Below are 19,811 nucleotides of genomic sequence, written 5' to 3'. Positions count from 1 at the left end.
GAATAAGAGGGATGGTCCTTTCATGGATTGAGAACTGATTAAAAGACAGGGAACAAAGGGTAGGAATTGTAAATTCTCAGAATGGAGAGGGGTAACTAGTGGTGTTCCCCAAGGGTCAGTCCTAGGACCAATCCTATTCAATTTATTCATAAATGATCTGGAGAAAGAGGTAAACAGTGAGGTGGCAAAGTTTGCAGATGATACTAAACTACTCAAGATAGTTAAGACCAAAGCAGATTGTGAAGAACTTCAAAAAGATCTCACAAAACTAAGTGATTGGGCAACAAATGGCAAATGAAATTTAATGTGGATATATGTAAAGTAATTCACACTGGAAAAAATAACCCCAACTATACATATAATGTGATGGGGGCTAATTTAGCTACAACGAGTCAGGAAAAAGATCTTGGAGTCATCGTGGATAGTTCTCTGAAGATGTCCTCGCAGTGGCGGTCAAAAAAGCAAACAGGATGTTAGGAATCATTAAAAAGGGGATAGAGAATAAGACTGAGAATATATTATTGCTCTTATATAAATCCATGGTACGCCCACATCTCGAATACTGTGTATAGATGTGGTCGTCTCACCTCAAAAAAGATATTCTAGCACTGGAAAAGATTCAGAAAAGGGCAGCTAAAATGATTAGGGGTTTGGAGAGGGTCCCATACGAGGAAAGATTAGAGGCTAGGCCTCTTCAGCGTGGAAAAGAGGAGACTAAGGGGGGATATGATAGAGGTATATAAAATCATGAGTGATGTGGAGAAAGTGGATAAGGAAAAGTTATTTACTTATGTCCATAATACAAGAACTAGGGGTCACCAAATGAAATTAATAGGTGGCAGGTTTAAAACAAATAAAAGGAAGTTCTTCTTCACACAGCGCGCAGTCAACTGAGGAGGTTGTGAAGGCTGGGACTATAACAATGTTTAAAAGAGAACTGGATAAATTCATGGTGGCTAAGTCCATAAATGGCTATTAGCCAGGAAGGGTAAAGAATGGTGTCCCTAGCCTCTGTTCATCAGAGGATGGAGATAGATGGCAGGAGAGACATCAGTTGATCATTGCCTGTTAGGTTCACTCCCTTTGGGGCACCTGGCATTGGCCACTATCGGTAGATAGATACTGGGCTAGATGGACCTTTGGTCTGACCCGGTACGGCCGTTCATATGTTCTTATAATACATCCAGAACTAAAATACAGCTGCTGCAATAGAATACTCAGTTTAACACAATCGTTTTCTTTTCTTTTAGTTCACATGAGAGATCCTAACAACCAGCTTCACATAATTAAAAACTTGAAAATTGCTGTCAACAACATTATTACCCACTCACCTCAGCCAGGAGGCATTCGGAAGCTTCTAAATGATGTTGTATCTGTCAGTCAGCCAGCTGAAGGATTAGTAACTAATGTGATTACTGCAGGAGATTATGATCTCAACATAAGTGGTATGTAACAAGATTTATTCTGTGTATTTTTTATATTTTTTCCACTGTATCTTAAATTGGAGTTTTCTACATTTTCAAAACATTTGCAGCTTATTTTTATTTAATATAGTTTCCTTGAAGATTGAGTACTCCCGCTAAATTTTTTATATTGTGATGCTTATTTAAAGTGCTTCAGTAGTACACATTACAATTTTTACTCAATAACTTGTTTCATCATATGTAACTTGATTCCAAATGTTAATGTAATGCTAAAAACACTTGTTGATCAGATTTAATAATAAATCTGGATTGTTAATTGTGACAAGGAAAAGTTTGATCTATGAAAAAAAAAAAAATCCTCCAATTATTTTGGGCAAATACTCTTCCAACAGATTTTATTGCCACCTTTCAAGTTTATAAAGCTGCCATTCAGATTTACATTCTGAAATCAAATGTTTAAGGCATTATGCACTGTTGTAGTATAGAAAATTATTTTTTTACTGAATGTAAATGTAAGCATATAGTGTACTTGATCTGGGGCATCTAAATCTGTGAAAACAAGCCCATAACGCTGCCACCATAGTACTGTCATATTTTGAAGCTGTACCTAACTTTTTTTCTTTCTTTCTATACTCATCCTCACTAGATTGGCAATACTGGAAGTTGCCAACCCCATGCTCTTAAAATCATGATTTTAAAAATAAACTTTAGGAAGTGGTGGGAAGATTTGCTTGCCTTCTTGTTTTTGAGCCTTTAAGATCTACATGTTGTTTAAATTCTTCACTGCAGCTTTGATGGTTACAAACAGTTTTAAATGAAAGGTAAACTTTTTATATCATTGCCCGAAACTTCAGGAACTGAATCATTAAGGAAAATATCAGATATCATGAGAGATGATTGGCAATTCTGAACTCCGCCAAGTTAAGGCCATAATCCAGGAAAGCATTTGCTTAACTGCAAACATGTTAGTATGAATATCCTGTTGAACTACTTGTGTGCTTAAAAAGTTCAGCATACACTGAAGTCCTTTGCTGGATTTAGGACCTTATTGAACCATTAATAGTTTCTGTTATCTGCTTGTTACTCTGTGAGGATTAATAGCTTTTATTGTAGTGTGTTTTGTTAGAATATCTGAATATCAGCATTAATGTTGTAGGGCATCTTTCGGTTTTAAAGAACTAAACCCTGTAACATGATATGAAATGTTGGTGATTAATTTATTAAATTTCAGTGTTCAGGGATAGTTTCTTGCAGAAACAATTAGTTTGTAGAGCCACTTTCACAGTTTCTATGTCTCTAGCTGCCTATAAAAGATGTTGCTTAAGTCTTCCTTACATAGTGAAAATCTTCAGAAATATGGAGATTTAGATGCATATGGAATTCCTATCTTGCATGTACCATAGTGCATTATTCATGAGGAAGTCTTCCATAATCTTCTTCCAAACATTGCATTTTTTCAGGTTGAGTATATTTGAATGCAACATTGGAATATCTGTTTTTCCTGTAATGCTGTAAATGCTGGGTCTAGTTATCTACGATTTTGAATACCTGTTTCATAACTAAGAAAAGCGCACGCACACACACGCGCACGTGCGCTTAGGTGGAAACAAACTCTGTGTCTGTTCTTTCTGTTAAAACTTAGTTTCTTGTTTCTAATCATCCTTGTCAGGAAGCCCCCTGACAATATATAGGGAGAGCCATATATTCTAGATGCATGAATCTGCCTCCCCTAGAATACTATCTTTAAACTGAATTTTATTAGTTTTCTGTGCTTTTGTACTCTTCTGTTTTAGGGCATTCTGGGGAACTAGCAGTGTGCTGCCAGGATATATCTGCTCTTACTGGCCAGTGTAAATCTGCTGCATTATGTTAGGGCATGACAGACTCCTTGGTGTCTGTGCTGAAAGCTGTTACGAAAAGTACTCAGAGTGGTGTTCCACCGCCTTCTCCCTCAACAAGTAATATGAATGTTGTTTTTTTTTTAATATTGCTGTGAGTTTAATTACAAACCTGTGAGAGCCTGTGAAGCTACTTCTCATGGCCATAGTAACTATTGTTTGTTTTATAACCGTAAAGTGCTTTAGCCTTTTTTCTTAATTAAGTCACTGTTCTTTATCAGTTTACCACAAGGTATCAGTCTGAAATTTCAGTTACATGGTATTTTTAAAATCCTTTTTATTAATAGCAAAGAACAAGGAAATGACCATCAGCTGCAGTTCTTAAAAATTAAGAAACTTAATCCTGGAGAACTGTGACGCATTATACAATTTAGCTGACCTGTAACTAGTTCTGTTCATTACTCTTACTTAATCCCTTTTCTGTTACAGCTGTCTTCTTCGTAATTTGAGAAATTTGGCAAAGGATTAGCTGGTTAAGGTTATAGTCTCTCTCTCTCTCTCTGGAAAAACTGTGACAAATAGAAATGTTTAATCCTTTTAATGTATGGTTCTGATTCTTCATGTGCAAACCTCAGTGTCCATTGAAATCAATGGGAGTTTGGGGTTCACAAGAAACAAAGATTTCTGATAGCATATGGTGAAATGTCTAACTTGTAGCGTGAAATACTTAGTTTTCAGGAAACAAAATGTTTCAGGCCCTGCTGGCAGATGTGGTACTGTACTTGAGTCTTTCACATTACCAAAACCTAAGAGCAGATAGTATATTTGCACCTGACAATGGTAAGCTTAATAATACCATGTTTTCTCTATCAGATCGCTCAGTTACAGCTAGTGTTCCTTGGTACAATAATTGGAAAGACACACTGATGGAACTGAACGCATCCACGTTTTATTCAGGTATTTTTTTTTGTGATTGGTGCGGGTTTGCCAAATTGCTCTTTATCTTTTCCTTTTCCGTGTACCTCGCCCACCTTTCCTTACCATCCTGCTGTAGCGGTTTGGCACTTTCTTTACCATAGATGTGTGTATTCCTCATTTTTTTCAAAAATAAAAATTGTTGGTGATGGTTGTATGATTTTTCTTCTATTATCCATATTTCTACTCTTGCTTCTAATTAACAAGTTATTTGTGGTCATTCCATAGGGTCAAACTAAGTGAAGAGTGGACAGATAGATTTCTAATACACAAGTTGTTGTTTTTTTTCCCCCCCCCTTGTTTGGCCACATGGAATTGTACATTGTCAGATTGTTCTAGTATTTCAAATGAAAATACTTCCCTCTTTTTTTTATTTTTCTCAATTATTTTATGCGAGTTGTAGTGTCACTCATTTTAACCTTAATACTAATATTGAGGTACAGTAAAAGCTCCTTCATCTATTGAAGTTTTCTGTGTGGATTTGATTCATTCCCAAGAGGAGAAAACTTTATAAGAGCTCTTCTGTCTTAGTTAATAATTGTTGTTGCAAAAAAATGAGGTGGCTTTTACTTAGTTTGCTAATTTATAACATGACATGCCGTTATAACTAAGGCTAAGGTTTTTGTCATGGATATTTTTAGTAGAAGTCATGGACAGGTCATTGGCAATAAAGAAGTAGTCATGGAAGCCTGTGACTTGTCCATGACTTTTACTAAAAATATCCCTGACAAAATGAAGAGCCCAGCTGCAGGGTATCCCCACAGCCTGCAGAGTTTGGGCAGCTGTGGGGCACCCTTCCAAGCTCTGAGGTCCCCCACCGCCTTTGGGGGCTTGGAGCTCCGTGATACCTATTTCCATCCATGCTGGCCGGGAGCTTTGTAAGTGGCTTGGAACTCCGGAGGCCCAGCTGCCCTCAGTGGCTCAGAGCTTTGGGGTACCCCTACGGTGGCTCCCCGGTCTCCCACGGCAGCCAGGAGCTCTAGGGAGCCCCCCACCATCCACAGTGGCCAGGAGCTGCAGGGAAGCCCCACTGCCCAAGGTGGCCAGGAGCTATGGCCACACCACTTGTGGTGGCCGGAGCTTCAGGGGGCAGGATCGCCACCTGGGACGCTGCAGCTCCTGGCCGACTTGGCTGAATTCATGAAGGTCACTGGAAGTCATGGATTCCTTGAAAAAATCGTAGCCTTCATTATAATTTATAAAAATAACTATATCTGTTATCTTAAATATTTAGCTTCAAGGTTGTACACAATGAAGTTGCACATGCAATTTAAAAAATCAGGTTTGCTATTGAAGTTTCCTTTTCAGAGGGTGCTAAATGCCTTCTCCTGAATGTGCCAGGACATCAGGTATATGTACTTTTTGATATATGCACTTTCCTTTTACTCTATGAGCAAACTGTACGTAAGACTTGGATAAATTAAACTCTCATTTCTTTGGCTTCTAATAGAAAGTAAATGACTTATTTCCATATGGAAAATGTTTGCTGTATTTGCTACCTTAATTAAATTTTCAGGTGTGCTTGTTACTGGTACTCTAAACCTCATGCACTCTAGTGAGGATTGGACAGGGTTGGTGCTGCATTTTAAATACAATACTGGGCAGTATTGCGTGCATCTAGACAGATGCAATGTCCCTTTTTTCCTAAAACCGTGGTGTTATAAACAGATAGTTAAGGGTTAATGCCTCTTTTACCTGCAAAGGGTTAAGAAGTTTACCTAGCCTAGCTGACACCTGACCGGAGGAACCAATGAGGGAACAAGATGTTTCAAAAGGAAAGAGGGAAGTTTTCTTTGTTTAAAATCAGTTTCAGTTTCAACCGGAGTGGAAAAGATCAAAGAACCAGTCTTTTATCAGAGCAGTATGTTTTAGAAAGGAATAAATACGTTTGTTTATTTTTTTTGTAGCTTGTCTTTGTGCAATTAGGGGAGTAATCAAATTTGGGTATTCTTGTGTGTACTAAGGTTTTGCCCAGGGGAACATCCTGTGTGTTAAATCTGTTGTCTGTGAGATCAGCTTGTATTCTGTCTCCCAGAGTTGTTTTTTTTTAAACTTTTCTTTTCTTTAATTAAAAACCTTTCTTTTTAAGAACCTGATGGATTTTTTCCCCTGTTTTTTAAGATCCAAGGGAATTGGATCTGGACTCACCAGGATTGGTGGGGGCGGAAAAAGGGAGGGAGAAGGAGTAATTCTTCCTTGTTGTAAGATCCAAGGGATTTGGATCAGTGTTCACCAGAGACTTGACTCTCAAGGCTACCCAAGGAGAGGAAGTTTTTGGGGAGGAAGACAGTTTTCTCCAGATAACTCAGAAATCTGAATGGTGGCAGCAAGACCAGATCTAAGCTAGTAGTTAAGCTTGGAGGTGTTCATGCAGGTTCCCACATCTGTACCCTAAAGTTCAGAGTGGGGGTGAGACCTATGACACATGGCTAGAGTTCTACATAAAATCAGTTTAAAAAATCAGTAACTTCCTTGCAGTATTTGGTTTTAAAGAGAGATTTGTTGTATTTACTACTACAGTTATCATGGCTTTGTAAATGCTTTTCAATGCTCAGCGCTCTGTATTAGTGCATACAGTATATTGTGATTAAACAGCTGGAATATCCTTGCTTTGTCCACTGTTTCCTGGGGCAGTGGGCGAGAACTCAGTAATAGATGGCAGTGTCCCAATCTGAGATGCTGTCAAGTGTCTTCCCTTTCCATTATGCGTGTGACACCAGTACCTGCTACACTGTACTTGAGAACTGAAGGCTCTTGAAACTCAAAGTGCAGTTTGAAATGATATGTGATACACAGACTCTTGTCCTTTAAGTCTATTTATACCTGAGTTGGCTTGTGTATTGGAATTGTGGAATAGATCTCTGTGTATATATATGATGCATATACAAAGTATGGAAAGGAAACAAGTCATGGAAGAACCAGCATTTCCTCATCCTTTCTTTTAATAACAAACTATGTTTAACCTGAGGTGAAGATCTAAAATATATAATATTATTTGGCTTCATATACTAGTTTTTCCTCAAACCATAAACTGTGTCTAGATTTTAATAAGAAATCTGTATATTACAGATGACTGCTTAAATTACATGTACATAGTTTTCTACATTGTGATACAACCTGAAGGTTCCCAATTTAAATATGTATAACAAGTTGATATAAGGCATATTGTGAGACTTCAGGCTAAACATAGTAGCTTGAAATTAGTATGTTAACTATTTTTTTATAATTAAAAATAAAATTACCTTAATTGGTTGAGGTGGCATAAAGGTACGTGAATATAATGTTCATTTGAAAGATTGATAAAATGCTTTACAAGTTGTTTATTATATACAGTTTCTTATCACTTTTGTTCCAGGCCCCAAGGAGTACGGTGGGTGGGTTGAAGAGAGGAGGAGGTAGAGTATGGCTGTATTGTCAATAACGTTACACAGGTTACTTTTTGGGAGCTGAAGAATGATGGAAGGATTGTTCTTCACTGCACTGCCATTTGCAAGTAAAGGAGGAATCCTGAGTAGACTGAACATACTGTACTTACTTGTATATAACTCAAATTACCATAGAAATACACATATCTTCCTTTATACCCAGTGATGAAAAAACCATATAGTTCAGCTGTTTTTTGTATTAAATTGTGAGACAATGCTGCAGCCTCATTAAAACGTTCTAATTCTTTTGGTTATTTACCCAGTAAGTAATCCTCTATTTATCAGGACTGGTGATTAGTCAACGTGACAACCTTTTGATTCTCCGACTGATTCATATGAGAACCTTGGATGTAGCTACGTATGAAATCTGTATTTATCTCTGTGCTCCTGCCACCTCTAGTAAAACTGAGAAACTAATATCAAATGCATGAGTCAGAATAGAGTTGTATTCATCTTGGCAATTAAGTTAGGATTCCTTTATTGACTCAACTTAGGCAAAAGCCTTGCAAAATTATCACTCTTCCATGAAGTTGATAAAACTTGAACCAGTTACAGCACCATACGTCTCTACAGAGCTTGGTCCCAATCCTGCAGTTGACAGCATATAGCAATCTACCTATGTTGTGCCCCCTGTAGTCAATAGGGCTCTGCATAACAGTTCATCTATGCACTGTCAATTATAGGATCAGGGCTTTAGTCTTACTATGTCAGTGGCCTTGGGTCTTCCAGGAATTTCATTAATTTTTGGTAGATGTGCCAAAAATATATTGCTGGAAGGATATGAATACAATTAAAATTTTTTTAAAAGGCCACCTAGGCTGGCTAGAAGAATGTAATTCTAGAGTCAGGTTTTATTGTTTGTTAGCATACTGAATACACTAGTGATCTTCCTGGTCTCTCGTTCACCAGTGGTGGCAAACACTAACAACAAAATGTAAGCACAGAGGCATGGGCTTGTTTGCTAGAGACCTGGGCAACATTCAATCTGCTTTTTAAAAATCCACATTTAGATTGTTAAAATCTGATATACTACATATGTATTTCTGTTAAGAACATAGGAATTACCATACTGGGTCAGACCAGTGGTAGATATAGCCCAATATCCTGTTTTCCAACTATAGCCAGTACAGATGTTTCAGAGGGGGAGTGAACAGAACAGGGCAATTTCGAGTAATCCATCCCGTTATCCAATCCTGACTTCTGGCAGTCAGAGGTTTAGGGACACCCAGAGCATGGGGTTGTGTCTCTGACCATCTTGGCTAATAGTCATTGGTGGACCTATCCTCCATGAATTTATCTAATTGTTTTTTGAACTCAGTTATATTCTTGGCCTTCACATCATCCCCTGGCATAAAGTTCCACAGGTGGACTGTATGTTGTGCAAAGAGGTACTTCTTTGTTTGTTTTTAACCCTGCTGCCTTTTAGTTTAGTTGGATGACCCCTAGTTCTTGTGTAATGTGAAAGGATCAATAACACTTCTTTATTTATTTTCTCTGTACCATCCATGATTTTATAGACCTCGATCATATGTCCCCTTCTTTTTCTCTTTTGTAAAAATGAACAGTTCCAGTCTTTAATCTATCGTGAAAGATGTTCCATACCCCTAATCATTTTTGTTGCTCTTCTCTGCATCTCTTACAATTCTAATATATATTTTTTGGGATGGGGTAAGTTGAACTGCATGCAATATTCAAGGTGTGGGCGAGTCATGGATTTATGTAGCGACATATTATTTTCTGTTTTAGTGATCCCATTCCTAATGGTTTCTAACATTGTTAGCTTTTTTGACTGCTGATGCACATTGAGTGGATGTTTTCAAAGAACTGTCCATGATGACTCCAAGATCTTTCTTGAGTGGTAACAGCTAATTTTAGACCCCATCATTTTGTGGGATTATTTTTTCCAAGTGCATTACTTTGCACGCATCAATGTTGAATTTTGTCTGCTGTTGTGCTATCTTTGCTGTCAGCTTTGGACTTAACTATCTTGAATAATTTGGTATTTTCTGCAAATTTTGTCACCTCACTGTTTGCCCCTTTTTTCCAGATTATTTATGAATATGGTGAACAGTACTGGTCCTAGTACAGATTCTTGGGGGATTCTGCTATATACTTTTCTCCACTGTCAAAACTGACAATTTATTCCTACCCTTTTGTTTCCTATCTTTTAACCAGTTATTGATTCATAAGATGATCTTCCCACTTATTCCATGGCTGCTTAAGACCTTTTGCTTAAGACCTTTTGTTAAGGGACCTTGTCAGAGGCTTTCTGAAAGTCCAAGTACACTATATTCACCGGGTCACCCTTGTGCACTGCTTATTGACACCCTCAAAGAAATAGATTGGTGAGACATAATTTCCGTTTACAAAAAGTGAGATATCCCCCACATATCATGTTTAACTACGCATTCCTGTTGTTTCAACCAGTTTGCCTGGTACTGAAATTAGGCTTACTAGCCTGTAATTGCCAGGATTCCCTTGGGAGCCTTTCTGATGTTAAATTAGCTCTTCTCCAGTTATCTGATACAGAGGCTGATTTTAAGAGAGAGGTTACATGCCACAGTTAGTAGTTCTTCAGTTTCATATTTGAGTTCCTTCAGAGCTCTTAGGTAAATACCATCTGGTCCTGGTGACTTATTACTGTTAAGTTTTATTAATTTGTTCCAGCACCTCCTCTATTGATACCTCAATCTGGGACAGTTCCTTAGATTTATCAGCTAACAAGAATGGCATGGGTGTGGAGATCTCTCCAACGTCCTCTACAGTGAAGACCAAAGCTAAATGAATTCTTTGCATCTCTGCAAGGGTCTTGTCTTCCTTGAGAGCTCCTTTTAACATCCTAATTTTTTTCCAGTGGCTTCAGTTGACTGCTTGGCAGTTTTCCTGCTTCTGATGTAGTGTTTTTTTTTTTTGTTTGTTTTTAAGTTGCTGTTAGTTTTTGTCTTTAGCTAGGTGCTCTTCAAATTCTTTCTTGGCCTGCTTAATTATAGTTTTACACTTGGCTTGGCAGAGTTTATGCTGCTTTCTATTTTCATCACTAGGATCTGACTTACAATTTCTAAAGGAGGCCTCTAACTGTCTCTTTTAATTTGCTGGTCAACCATGGTGGCACTTTTTTGGTTCTTACTGTTTTTTATTTGGAGTATACAGTTAGTTTAAGCCTCTGTTATGCTGGTTTCAAATAGTCGCCAGGCAGTTTGCGGGCATTTCGTCCTTGTGACTGTTCCTTTTAATTTCCATTAAACTAGCTTCCTCATTTTTGGGTGATTTCTTTTTTGAAAATAAAATGCACTGTGGTGGGTTTCTTTGGTATTTCCCCCCCTGACAAGAAGTATTAAATTTAATTACCTTATGATGACTATACTAAGTGGTTCAGCTGTATTCACTTGTTGGACCAGATCCTGTGCCACATCTAGAACTTACAAGAATTTCCTCTTCTTTTCTGGATTCCAGGACTAGCTGCTCCAAGAAGCAGTCACTAATGGTGTCTAGAAAGTTTATCTCTACATTCCTTCCTGAGGTGATAGATACACAGTCAATATGAGGATAGGGTGAAATCTTCCACTATAATAGCCTTTTCTGTCTTTATAGCCTTTGTAATCTTGCTAAACTTTTCAGTCACCGTCCTGGTCAGGAGGTTGGTAGTATATTCTTACTGCTCTACTTTTGGTTGTTTTAAGCATGGAATTTCTAGTCAGAGAGATTCTATGGTACAATTTAAGTCTCAAGATTTTTATTTTAATTGATTCTGATTTCCTTGGCACATGGTGCCACTCTCCTACCAGCAAAACGTGTTGTCATTCCTCTATATTTTGTCCCTTGATATTACCGCACCTTGTTTATTTTCCTCATTCCACAAGTTTCTACAATGCTGCTTCTATCAATATCCTCATTTAATGCCAAGCACTCTAGTTTACCCATCTTAGTATTTAGGCTTCTGGCATTAGTATATAACCCTTTGTACCTTTTGTCAATATTGAGTTGCTTGCCGTCATGTGTTGTATTTAAATAAGACTTTTTAACATTTGACTGTTCCTCACTAGCTCCTACCTGCATGCTACCACCTTCTTTCCTATCCTGTTTCCTGACATAACATAGTGAAAAGAACTTCAGCTATACTGATATCACTGGAAAAGCTAATGGATCATGGACATCTCAGTATACACTTATTGGAAATGGGGAGAAAGAAGCTTGCAGAATAACTTATTCACTGTGAGGAACTAAGATACTCTGTGCGTCTGTATGGCAAATATAGTGTTACCTATGAAATACTAGTAATATTTACAAAGAAAACATAACAGCCATACTGGATCAGGCCAATGGTCCTTCTAGCCTAGGATCTTGTATCTGACAGTGCCCAATACCAAAGCTTCAGGTGGAGAGTGCAGAATAGGGCAACTGGAATGATTCACCCTCTCTTCCCCTTCTGGCAGTCAGAGGTTTAGGATTGTCCCAAGCATGGGATTGCACCTCTAGCCATCTTGGCCAATAGCCATTGATGGACCTATCCTCTGTGAACTTTTATAGGTCTTTTTTGAACCCAGTTATATTTCAAGTGATCACGACATCCCATGGCAATGAGAGAAAATATTTATCCTGTTTTGAATCACTGTTCACTAAAATAAGTATAATTTGTTTCTTATGGGCTTTTTCATATTTGACTTCAAGTCACTTTAGAGAAAGTGTTCTCAATTAAAGTACCAGTAATTTGTTTGAGATTTAATAACTGTTGAAAAATTGATCTGGTATTCTGGTATTGGATATGACTCTTTAGTTCCTTTTAACTCTTCATTTATGGAATGTAGGAAATTCCTTTTTACTACTTGTAGGTATTTGTTAGAATTTAAACAAGGATAATCTATCTCCATGGAAATAAACCTGGTTATTCTTTTTGTACATAAGGCATGGGTTCTCAGTCTGGGATTTGTGAACAAGTCCAGGAAAGTGGCAATCATTCTTTCATCTATGCCTAGATAGGAGTGGGGAAAGTCCCTACATTTGTGTGTGATTATATGAGGTGGAAAAGTTTTGAGAAACACTGAAGTAAAGGATTCTCTTTGTGTCATTGTCTTTGTATAAAGTCCTACCTAATATGTGAAATTGAGAATATTCGAAAACTTTATAAATTACTGGAACCATACACTTGAAGCTGTAGCTGGAAATGAGATTTTTCTCCCTTCTAGCCAGCTTAACTAAAATGTAACAATTTTTCTATTTTCATGATCTTTCAATGTCAATATATTTCCTTATTCCTGGGTCAGCTTTGTTTTTTTCTGACTTATAAATTGCAATTTTTGTTTCTTTGCTTTGGTTTCCCTTTTAGAATTTATTGTACTGCATAATAATGTCAGAAATAGATTACCACTATACTGCTCCACATTTTCAGCCCTGTGGAAATATTTATTCCCCACTCCTGGGAGACAAGCAAGTATTATTCTTGCAGTAAAATTGGGAAACTGAACCAAAGAGATTAATTGACATGTTAAACAGCTCACAGTCAATGGTAGAGCTAGATTTAGAATTCAAGAATTCTTGGCTTCTGGGTCCATGCTCTGTGAACTAGGCTGTCTCTTTGTAGAAGCTTTGAGGGATACCTAAACTGCAGTCACAATATTTGGAAAGACTTTAGACAAGGATTCAGTAATCCTAGTGCCCCTCTATATATTCCAAAATCAGTTTGGTTTCCAATTCTGTGGAAGATGGCTATAGCAGATATACTACATTCAAATTTAGGCACATCTCTTGTGCTAAGGGAATCAGAGTCTTGACTATAAGTGATGCTGAAGAGTCTTGGCTGAGTCCACATGACCTGAAAATATGGAAGATGTTAAAGTTTAAAAGTACTTCAAAAAAGTGGTGAGGATGCAGATTAAACCCACTTTCCTCAACGCCCACGACCCCTGTCCTAAGGTTGACAGCCTAACTGGAAAAAGTCTCTGCAATCTTAATTTTTGCTTCTTCAATAAATTAAATGAGATCTAGAGTTAAATATGGTTTACAAACAAATCACAAGAGGACAGTTGCATATTCATATCTAGTCCTCTATTAATTGTTAGAATTTGCCAAGTTATGTTGTTTCATTCTTCCTGTATGTTTTCCAGTCTCATTAAGACTTTTATAAACTTTGTATCTTTCAGCTACTACTCCGTGGTTTGAGGCTTACAGAGAGAGCTTTCTTCAGTCCATGCCTGCATCAGATCATGAATTCCTAAACCACTATGTAGCCTGTATCCTTTGAGTCTTAAATATTGACTCTGATTCTCTAAAATTAAATGAGTTGGAATGTTATAGCTGACTCTTCATTGCGAAACATAGTATATAAGGAGTTTGGGGGTTTTGAGTGTAACTTTAAAGCTATTGATATTGCCACTATGCTTTTACTTCTATTTAAATTCCTCTTCCTCAGTCCCTCTAGCACACATAATTACACACACTTGCTAAAGGACGAAAATGCCTGCATTATGTAGGAGAGTTGTAAATTTATTATTGTAGATAAGTGCTCTTGGTCTATATAACCAGATAATCAAATCTGTTACTCATGGTACAAAAGATGAGAGAGTCTTGTTCCACTTTCAAGTGGAAATGGCTAGGTCAGATGCACTCTGCTCTTTTCACCCCACAGCTGAGGAAGGCGAGGGTTCTGAGATTTCTGTTGGGGAGTTATCCCTGAGCCCTGCTTCACAATTCTGTTCTCATATAAAATTCTGGTAATAGGTATCTGAAGCCACAGTCCCTCACGCTGGTAAGGGCAAGGAGTGTTTTTTGGGTTATTTTGTTTTTTTCCAATTCCAGAGCTCCCTGCTGGTACAACAGTGGGTTTTGACTCTGCTACTCTATCCTGATCGAGTTTCTAGTTTTGAGTTTCTAGTTTTGAGTGTATCTCCTCAGTGAAAACTAGTACACTGTTGTATTTTATAAACAGCAGCAGTGATATTGATCTGATTGTGTCCATATCACTGTTGCTCACAGAGTTCTGAACAGCGGCAGTAAAATCTAGTGGTGCTGGCCATTTTCATTCTGTAGCTGGAAGACAGTACTGCATAAGATAACTTAACACTTGGAAGGTTAACTGAACTACAACAACTGACAACTTTCTTGTCTAGGTTATTGTGAAGCTGATGATTTTTGTCTAAGTTTTGTACTCTTCCTGGATGACACATTTTTTTTCATGTCCTCCAAATACTAGTCTACATATACAACTAACCTAGTTAGTGTAGCACTAAACTTTCCTCTTGACATACTGTTACAAATATCTAGCAACTCCTTTCTTTCCCCTAGCTATATGCTTTTAAGTAAGATTGCCAATATATCTTCATAGAACTGAGAGGCTACAAAAGTTTAGGGTATTACCGCACTGTCCAGTTTGATTTTATGTTGAGCTATTAAACAGATTTCATACCTCATGGGGTAAACTCTAAAAATCTTTTCATCTTTACTTTTGGTTTGAACGGGAGTTAACAGGATGCACACTGAGGATTCTATGATGATTTCTAATCTCACCTTTTAAAAAGTCTGTAGGCGGTTTTAAAAAATCTGCACCTGTTCTAGCAAAGAGGTTTTAATTACTGTAGAAATTATTCTTTAGTATGTGTCTGTGACAGAAGGCAAGTTCAAAGTTGTAGTAGTGTTGCATGATTCTTTAAAAATGCCACAAACAAAATCTTTTTTCTCAAACAGCCCCACATAGAAGGCATTAGTATTGATAATCTTGTGTGCTATCTTTAACTTGGACTTTATGATTATTGTATAGGCTTTGTTTAAACTTGAAAGTTCAGATATTCTGTTTGAATTTGCCAGTGTAATGCTGGATTAATAATATTGGAAACTGAGCAAATATTTTCAAAATTAAGAGTAGAAAGTTAGGCTCCTAAAATACAGTACTTTTGAAAATAACATGATATGTTTAGGCAACTAAATTTAGGGTACTTTTTAAAAAATGGTTCAGGATTCCTGGGCATGTTTACTAAGATTAGCATTGGAACACTCTCTTGGGCAATCTTTTATTTTTTTAAAACTAACCAAACTTCTCTCTTCCTTTCTCATTCCTACCTCTAAGACAAAGTATGTATTTCTTTGGAATATTGTTCAGTTATTACTGTCATGCATGTGGACAAACACATGTTCACCGTAATCACTTACTGTTGGCTTTACTTGTGAAGTGGTTCTTTCCCCAAAATACCAGTGATTAGGTCATTTTCTTTACATAGTTATATTAGTAAGTGACACCTGGATGCCATTACAAAAAAGTTGTGAGTTCAACAAGTTTAATTTAAACTCCTACCAATTCCCCCCTGTCCCCTCCCCGCCCCCATTTATAATTATAGAATCTTAGAACTGGAAGGGACCTTGAGAAGTCATCTGGTCCAGTTCCGTGCATTCATGGCAGGAATAAGTATTATCTAGTACAGGGATAGGCAACCTATATCACGGGTGCCGAAGGTGGCACGCGAGTTGATTTTCAGTGGCACTCACACTGCCCGGGTCCTGGCCACCGGTCCGGGGGGCTCTGCATTTTAATTTAATTTTAAATGAAGCTTCTTAAACTTTCTGAAACATTATTGACTTTACATACAACAATAGTCAGTTATATATTATAGACTTATAGAAAGAGACCTTCTAAAAAGATTAAAGTGTATTACTGGCACACAAAACCTTAAATTAGAGTGCATAAATGAAGACACGGCACATCATTTCTGAAAGGTTGCTGACCCCGATCTAGTATTATAATGTACCATTGATTCAGCTGACTTTTTTTTTTTTTTTTTAAAGTTACAAATATCCACTTGTTTAAATTGCTTGGCCAAAAAAAAAAAACACTTTTGCAGCAATCAAAAATGGATAATTGTATAGTCATTAATATAGATGTAATCTTAAACGTAGTGAAGCAAGCAGGCTATGATAACATGAATTGATGGTATTTGTGATGAAATCATATCCTTAATGTGAATTCAGGTATGCTTGTAGTTTCTTCTGGTGAGCCTGAACCTGTGGAGCAATTTCTGAAGCTGTCGCAAGAGCAGCATAGAATTCAGCACAGCAGTGAATATGCATATCCAAAATGGTTTATACCAAACACACTCAAATATTATGTATTGCTACATGATGTAAGTGCAGGAGAGGAACAAAGGTGGGTTTTTATCTTTTACCTTATGGTTTTACTGAACATTCAGAAAAGCTTGTTTTGCTGAAATGCTGACTCTGGAAACTAACGTGTGTGCATGTGTGTGCACATACAAAAAATTCAGTTGCCTCTTTTAATATAATGACCAGTATGGAGACTGGTCCAGGCAGATTTACTTATTAAATGTTTTCTCTCAAACTTCTTTTTGTATGTGCATGTGAAATACACAAAGAACTAATTCCAGTTTTATGAAGTAGGCAATATCTAGTGTCTTTAATTTCTTTCTAAAGTGAATTATCTTAATCATCTGCATCTTGTATTGCAACCTGTTTAATTGATGCTAACATGTATGTTGAGGGGTAGGTGATTTGTTTTTTCCAAACAAATTTTTTTTAATCTTTGTAGATTGCTAGATTAGATTGTAAATATCTTGGGCATATTGGGCATCACAGACTTGAATACCACTTACCGTATTATATATTATTTCTAGCATGTTTAAGAAAGAAAACTGTCTGGTTAGAACAGTGTCTCAGATTTAGCGTGATTAAAGGTGTTGGCTACAATCGTGCTAGGAAATAAGGAGATGTTACCATTGTTAGAGTGGTATGAGCCCATCTCTGTCCTCTTGTTTTTCAGCTATGCATCCCTAAATGCTTTAACATAAACAAATTTGTTTCATGTGGTAATCCAGTGGGTTACTATAATACTTTTCTCCTAATTTTTTCTACAGGTCAATAGAAATGCCATCATTAGGACTACTGTTATCTTAATCCTATCAGTTTATCCCTTCGTTCGAACTTTTTTCTCCTCTGCTTGTTTTAGTCTTACTGTCATAGCTCTTCCTTTCTGATCTCTTCTTTAGCTTCTAACTTTTCTTGTTGCCTTCCTTTCTCCCGTCCTCTTCTTAGTAGAGAATAAGCAGATACTGCCAAATAGTAGCAGTTACATCTACTCAGTTTCCCTTTGCACACCTTCCAGGGGTCGAGTGTTTCTGCACTGGAGTTCTGCTATGTTGGCTTCCACTCTGTCTCTGCTGCGAACTGCTATACAAAGTGTGCCTGGGAAAGTAGCAGACACAGCTATTGGGAAGAGTTTTGTAGATGCTGATGGGAGATTTGCAAGCAATTTGTGTGTCAGAAATAGAGTAGAAAACTTGGGAACTACACTTCTGTTCTACAACTTTTGTCTGACAGGAAATCTGTGAACACTGTTTTTAATATGTACTCTGAACCCACCCCCTACACTTGAGCCTGATCAACTCAAGTGTAGTTTGATTGTATGCCAGTAAAGAAACCTCAGTAAAGAGTCCAGCTGAACTGGATAAAGTATTCTCCCAGAATTGGGCAAGATGTTCTGGATAAGACAAGTGGGAAAAGTCTCAGAGGGAATCCCAATACTTTGCAATGTGTGAATTGCTTCAAGAAAGCTACTTTCAGTTTGAGACAAACTGACTATTTTTGAGTTGTTCTGTTTCAGAGCTGACTCAGTATATGAAGAAATGAAACAGAGATATGGAACTCAAGGTTGCTATTTACTTAAAATAAATTCTCGAGGATCTAACAGGGGAGCAGATGAACAAATACCAGATCCTTGGAGTCAGTATCTCCAGAAAAACAGTATCCAAAACCAGGTATGTGTTCAAAAATGTTTGAAACGCACACTGTAATGACTATTGTAATCATGTTGGCTAACTTTGTTTCTGCAATTTTGTCATGGCTCTGTATTAGCAGTGCTATTCCTGTGGAATTGTGCCATGATGGATCATTCACCAAAGTATTCCCAAACACAGTAGCATAAGATTTATTTCGTCCCTTCCCTACACTATTTTTGTTTGTGAGGGCACTAGGTCAAGCAAAAGTCCTCTAAATGAAGATTATGTACCACTTAAATATATAAAATCAATGATTGGAATAGTGGAATCCTTGAGCACCCAGAGAAATAACTTCTGCACTTTGTGAATTTCTCCAGTTATTCTTGTCCTCCAGCCCCAGGTAGTTAACAGCGTAAGCGCTGTACACATGCTTGCTTTCTCAAAGCTTTCTCAGGCTAACTTTCTTCCCCTCAGTTGAAGATTTTGGAAGTGTTTTAGGAAATGAGTGAACAAAAAGAGTGCCAAGAGGAAACAAGTAAGTGCTTCTTTAGTGGTGAAGTATTGCAACCAGTCTGATAGGGTCTATCTGCCTTTGTCAGGACTTTTAATAGCAGTGCATGTCAATCTCTGAAGTATTTAGCATCTTCTTCATCACAAGTCTGAGAAGCAGATCTCTGCAGCCAAAGAACCTCTGATGCAGAGGGAAACACTGCACTGCACTAAAAACAGCTCCTCTCCTTTGGGGATGTGGCACCTCTTTCCCTGCTCTGTTTTCTCTGATAAAAAGTCTTTGACTAAAGTGTATTGCGGAGTCTCTCCCTCATTCCTGCTAAATATATGGTGACACCTGAAATTTAATGGAATTGTTGTCAAAGCCACTCTGCCACTGAAGGCTGAAGTTGTTTCTACCTCCTCTGCTCTATTTGATATAACATATCTAAAATATCTGATTATTTTCTAATGAGCTAACTTGGAGTGGTTCAGCTGTCATGAATTTGGACCTTTTCTGAACCCCTCATCTGCCACTGATTCTCTGACTTTTTTTCACACTTCCAGGCAATTTCTCAAAGCTTTAAGAGTTAGCTGTTGAAAAGCTAACTTCTAAGAGGAGCATCCATTTAAAATATGGGTTGACACTGCTTCCGAAAATGTAATATCTGAATAATCAAACTTCTGTGGGAAGACTTGACGGGAATTGCTAATGATTTGCAAACAGCTTTTTAAAAACTGGCTGTGCTAATGCTCTTTGTTTTTCCTGATAGGAATCTTACGATGATGGTCCATATACTGTAATTTCACATAAGAATGCTGACCACTTAATACCGGATGGCTTAGATAATGACATCCAAGGTATTTTTGTAACTTTTTTTAATTTTTGTTCAAAATATAATGTTAATGTAGGCATGTACATGTAAAGTAAAATATAAATGTCATTTG

At 37.4% G+C, this 19,811-nt stretch overlaps 1 protein-coding gene across 10 annotated transcripts in view; it reads left to right on the top strand.

The window, feature by feature from the left end:
- Positions 1 to 19,811, top strand: part of TRAPPC8 (trafficking protein particle complex subunit 8) — a 115,396-nt gene that overhangs the window by 9,038 nt on the left and 86,547 nt on the right. For 6 of the 10 annotated variants that reach the window (XM_050941912.1, XM_050941909.1, XM_050941911.1 and 3 more), the window contains exons 2-7: positions 1,251 to 1,445; positions 4,136 to 4,219; positions 13,800 to 13,889; positions 16,615 to 16,789; positions 18,260 to 18,413; positions 19,637 to 19,724. In XM_050941912.1, coding sequence (XP_050797869.1) covers positions 1,251 to 1,445; positions 4,136 to 4,219; positions 13,800 to 13,889; positions 16,615 to 16,789; positions 18,260 to 18,413; positions 19,637 to 19,724 — 786 coding nt within the window. The remainder of the gene's footprint in view (positions 1 to 1,250; positions 1,446 to 4,135; positions 4,220 to 13,799; positions 13,890 to 16,614; positions 16,790 to 18,259; positions 18,414 to 19,636; positions 19,725 to 19,811) is intronic. The other 4 variants (XM_050941915.1, XM_050941914.1, XM_050941917.1 and 1 more) reach the window with 1 other exon arrangement.

This window comes from Gopherus flavomarginatus, chromosome 2 (assembly GCF_025201925.1).
Source record: "Gopherus flavomarginatus isolate rGopFla2 chromosome 2, rGopFla2.mat.asm, whole genome shotgun sequence".
Lineage (NCBI taxonomy): Eukaryota > Metazoa > Chordata > Testudines > Testudinidae > Gopherus > Gopherus flavomarginatus.
The sequence above is the reverse complement of the archived record's forward strand: the minus strand, read 5'-3'. Positions and strand labels throughout refer to the sequence as shown.